The sequence below is a fragment of the Centruroides sculpturatus genome, unplaced genomic scaffold (genome assembly GCF_000671375.1).
Source record: "Centruroides sculpturatus isolate CEXI.00-Female unplaced genomic scaffold, Cexi_2.0 scaffold16, whole genome shotgun sequence".
Classification (NCBI taxonomy): domain Eukaryota; kingdom Metazoa; phylum Arthropoda; class Arachnida; order Scorpiones; family Buthidae; genus Centruroides; species Centruroides sculpturatus.
The window spans coordinates 1,493,668-1,499,123 of NW_019384548.1; the positions used below are offsets into that span (position 1 = coordinate 1,493,668).

General features: G+C 28.0%; 1 protein-coding gene across 1 annotated transcript in view; it reads right to left on the minus strand.

Annotated features, from left to right (window-relative positions):
- The window catches only part of LOC111623566 (ATP-dependent RNA helicase DDX1-like), a 159,493-nt gene that overhangs the window by 58,016 nt on the left and 96,021 nt on the right, over positions 1-5,456 (minus strand). The window contains exons 23-24 of the mRNA XM_023366181.1: positions 3,896-3,970; positions 1,390-1,449 (exon numbers count right to left, since the gene is read on the minus strand). Coding sequence (XP_023221949.1) covers positions 1,390-1,449; positions 3,896-3,970 — 135 coding nt within the window. The remainder of the gene's footprint in view (positions 1-1,389; positions 1,450-3,895; positions 3,971-5,456) is intronic.

A 5,456-nucleotide genomic window follows, 5' to 3' on the forward strand; every position in this document is an offset into this window, starting at 1 on the left:
ACGGATTTCAATGTTAAACCAGTGATATTACGATTTCGTATATCCCATCTTTAAGGGGATGTAGAAAAAAATGTGTACAATTCTTGTATAATGTTAAAAAATTAACTGTTACTTTGACAGCATCATTTACAACTAAATTTAATGAATGAGAGAGATGCATGAGGTACAGAAAAAGCTCTAGAATTTATATTCCTTAAATTTACGATTTATGTATCTGTTGTCATAAAAATTTGTCTTTCCACTTTTTTCCCAAGACTACAAATATTCGAGTACAAAGTAACCGGTTTCGACTTATTTCTACTTAAGAAGTAGTTAAATAATTAAGCAATTAGAGAATTGGGGGCATAAATAAAACCCTGACGAAAGAGCCAAAATTTTACTTAAACACAGTGGGGACTGATTTCTTCATAATATTAGATGTAATAAAGACAGAAATTTTTCCAGTTCAATGACAGTGACTGAAAAGTTGTATATTTCGAAAATTTCCGTGGACCCTGGTCCTAAAACGAATTAGTTAGAAAACAAACAACAAACAATCTATTAAGTTTAACATATGTAGATTTTTACAGCTATGGTGAGAAATGTTTAAAATGTACAACAACCTGTCGTGTCCTTTGAGGTATACTAGTGAAGCTACAAAAGAGGCATTTGACATTGACTGGTATCGGCACCCTCGGGATTTGCCAGCCCGTGTGCATGCACCTACCAGGACCGTCTATGATTCCATCCGTTAGTCACTCGTACGCAGCTATTTGAATAAGTGGATTGTTTTAAGATTTAAAAAGTAAAGAAGATTTTATGTTATTTTTATGTATGTTTCTTTACAAAGTTATATTTAATTATAATTTTCTTTAAAAGTATATTAATATAATTGAAGAATATTTTATACCAGGTATGTACTGTACATCCACCACACATTTTATTTCATCAAGTAAGTTTTTATTATTTTATTTATAGTTTTAGCCCTTATATCGTGGCTAGCAATTCAGAATGTAATTGTGATATTAAAAATACATTTAGAGAAATCTATGGTTTTTACTGGCTTATTAAACAAACGATACGAATGGATTCTTGACCATCACTGACACGCAATTAACTGATTGCCCCTGGAAGTCGGCTTCTTACAGAAACACAGCTTCCCTACTATCAAACTTCACAGCACACCACTGCAAATTAGTGATGTATTTTTAAAACAAGTTGCATGTCTTGTATCAGAATACTAGAGGATATCACCAAATTACTTCCATAATGATGTTTCTGTATTTATAAGATTTTGTTTAGTATATTGTATGTAACTGCTTCAATTATATATATATTTTTAATTATATTATAATAAACTATGTTTTATTAATAATAAAGTAACCTCAAACTTAATAAATTAAAAAATACCTGAACATGTCTTTTCAAATTAGTCCATAATGTATCCTTTCTCGGATCTACCATACACACCTATTTACAATAAAAAGTATAAATTCATTATCTTATATAAATATAAATAATAATCATTATAAAATATACTAATTAAAGCAATACATGTCAAAACTTTCAAATATAATTAATTCATGTTAAATCATCAATATTTGATAATAGTCAACATATTTATTAACCTGTCCTGTGTTATTCCCAGACATATCTCAGGTTGTGACCTGCTGACCTTGACTGGTGACCTGAGATATCTTATTTCAGCATCGGAAAGTCGTTATTTTTATATTAAAACTAACTTTCAAAATATAATTTTTTTTTTGTTTTTACATTTATTAATATATTTATTTTGTTTGTGCAAAATAAAAAAATAATTTTGGACAATACAATAGCCATGATTATTTTTTCAAAAATGTGTAATTTTCGTTAGGCTTAACATTGACAAACATTCAACATGGCACGACACGCAATGGAGAAAGATTTCAACATTGGATAGGTTAATGCAAATAATTACTATTTCATATATTAATAATTAATGCTATGTATATAATATTGATTATGGAATTTCAATAATTAATTATTTATTAAGTTTTGACAAGTATAACAACAAAATTAACAAAATTGCTTATTGAGATCATTTCCTTATATTCTTTTACACCTAACTACATAGAAAAACTTCAAATTCTATAAACCACCATCAATCTTCAAAAATTATTTATTTACTACATTAAAAAGGAGGAATACAAGATATATCAGGATTTTTTACTAATTGCATTTTAGGCTAATGTTTCATTATCCCTTTTCAGTTTCATCTAATAATTTATATCAATTGATATAAGTTATATACAATAATATGAACTTTAGTTCATATACATATTTTTTCTGAGCTAATCTTAATATAAATTTATTGATAATTATAACTTCCATGTTTCTATTTAAAAGAATCTACTTTAAAAAATAAAAACTAAAAGCTGTGAAAAAGAAAGAATAAATAAATTTCTTTTAAGTATTATACATAAAATAATTAAAATTTGAACCAAGTAAACTTATTGACAGACAACTTAATTGTTTTTTTTTTGTTAAGGCAGAAAATTTTATAATTTTTCTTAAATTTTGGGTAGTTTTTCAGATATAACAGCTAAACAGCAATTTGCATCAATACTATTTTTTTAATGTTCAATTCATCTAAAGAGAGTCACAAAACATATTCTGAAATCATTTTGCTAAAAAGCTCTATAAACTTCCCTTTTTACTTAAATTAAATGTTTTGAAGCCTGGCACTGGTTCACAGTTTGAATAATCTTTAGCAAAAAGATTATTTTAAAATCAAATGAAGGCTGTAAGCTTGGTGTATACATCAAGTGTCTTGTTGTATATATGGCTTTTCTGAAACAAATATGCTGTAACTTAGAAAGAACAGATTCACAATCCATAGATAAACAGGTGCAGTAGACATAAGAAACACACTACAATTCTTATATTCCAACAAGAAGTTCAATTTAGTTATTGTTCTAGTTAAGGCCAATATTAATTTTCTGTACACTTCGGCTGGCATTACCATGATTGCTAACTAAAAGTAAGAAATAACAAAAACTGGAAATAATTCTAACCACAAATAAATATTTTCTTCTTTTCCAGCAAAACTTTAAATAGACGAATATTTTCAGTTCATTAAATATATTCATTTGTAATATTGACTTTTATAGGGAATCAGTATAATGATTGGTTTATTAATTTTATTATCTGTAAAATCTTAAAAGTTTTAAATATGTAGAAATTGTAAAGCCATGGTCTTCCAAAAAATTTTTGAATAGGTAAATTCATTGTGGAATGCCTTTGCATTCTAAAATAGAACATGAACTTTGTTATATTTTGTTTACTTTTCATAAACAAAAGTTATTTAGCTTTGATTATCTTTAAAATGAGTATTATACATCAAAATTTATCATATTTAAACACTATGTGACTTATGCAGATTTTCAAATTGCATAGAAAGTTTTAGAACAAATTAACCATAAAAGGCAGACTTACTGTACTTCTAAATACTAAAATCTGAAAACATTTCAATGAGAAAATTTGCTTTACATAATTTACTTAAAAAGAAAGATAATCGGTATTTCTCTATCTCCAAATCATAGTTGAAATTACAGATATATCAAGTATGAAAATACAGTGACAGTAACAATGCATTATTATTTTTATAATAGTATGATTGAATATACTTTTTCAGTTTATAAATGAAAAGCAAAACAAAATATGATTGTTATTACGAGTCATCATTACATTTTGATTCATGAGCAATGCTAATTAATAAAAATTAATATTTATGTAGTGTTGTTGAAACAAAAAACTTGTTTCCATATAAGAAAATTGACAGTACTTGTCTATTTAATACTTAACAAAAACCAGTTAAAATTTTATTATTCCTGATATCAGTTCAAGCATTTAATGATGCCAATACTATAAAACTTACCACATGATGAACAGTTTCAGGAACACTATCTTCTCCTTTAAGATCAACCCAAGTGGGAAAATGCATTAATTTTTCCTAAATTTTCAAAATATATAAATTAATTTTTGATACTTTAAAAATGTAAATAAAATATTAATTAAAGAAAAAAAATTAGGTAAAACTGTTAATATTTTAAAATGATATATTATATAACAATACAGGTATACCTCACCTTACGTCGGTAATTGGTTCCAGGAGAATGACTTAAGTCGAAAAACGANATGATAAACAATGTACATAATCACCATTGGCTGTGTTCAGCAGACTCAACAGTTGTAACTGAGCAAATCGGTAGCTGTTCCATAGCAACCTGGATCTGATGAATGATGAGTGACATTGTGTTGGAACTAAAGCCTCATTGGTCAGTTTCAGGTAGTGATAGGTAGCGTAAATGAAAGGCTCTACCAAATGTGACGTCAAAACACCAAATATGTTCCGAAAGAGCACTACTGTAGATGGCATTCAGCAGAAAAATACTCAAAAGCTCCAGAACTGTTGAGTCTGCTAAACACAGCCATTATGTTACATACAGTATATTTCTGCAGATAAGACAATAGTTGAATCATAAAAAATGGCCCCCAAAATCTGGGGTCGTCTTATAGGACAGATACAAAAAAATAAAAAAAATAAAATTAGATTGAAATTTATATAAATTAAAACCATTATAAAAAAATGGACAAACCATAATTATTTACTAGTAGAGAATAGGGTGTGTCCACAAAATAGAATAGCCCATATGATATGGCATTTTTGTGAATTGTCAAGGTCATTCCCGAATGCCCGAATCAGTGTGAATGTTTGCAATAATTGCAAGGCAGTGCTGCCAGATGCAAGAAAATAAAATTTGTTCATTCGAAAAATTATGAATAGGACATAATTCCATAGACGCTATTTACTGTATTATTATCCAGATGATGATCGCTGACCTAAACTAAATTCATAGGTCATTGATAGTTTGGGAGTCGTCTTATAGGACAGATATATTCTAAAACTATAAAACTTTGACGAAAATTTATACCTCGTCTTATCTGCAGAAATATACAGTATTAACTGATCTAATATTCAACCAATCAAAAGAAAGAAATTTCGTAAAGAAATTTTTTGGAGTTATCATCATTACACTGTTAGAACTAAATGTATAATCAAAATTAACCAGCAATCACATGCATTTATTTTTTAACAAACAAACAAACAAACACAGCTGCAATTCCCTGCTGGTATTTTGCACAGTAATTACTATACATTGAATTTGACAATTCCAAAAAACCTTGTAATACAGTCAACCCCCCTATAAGATATAGATACGTTCCAATTTATTAGGAATCCGATTTCTTACAAGTCGTTCCAATCACAGCCCGACACGTGTCAAGTTTACAGACTATGGCTGATTGAAAGGTTTTCTTCCATAAAATTAATCGATTCTACACTAATCCGACTCAACATTTCCAAAATACGTATATTTTTTCGTAGTTTTATAGGAATCGTAATTATAGGGACCGTAATTATAGGGGGGTCGACTGTA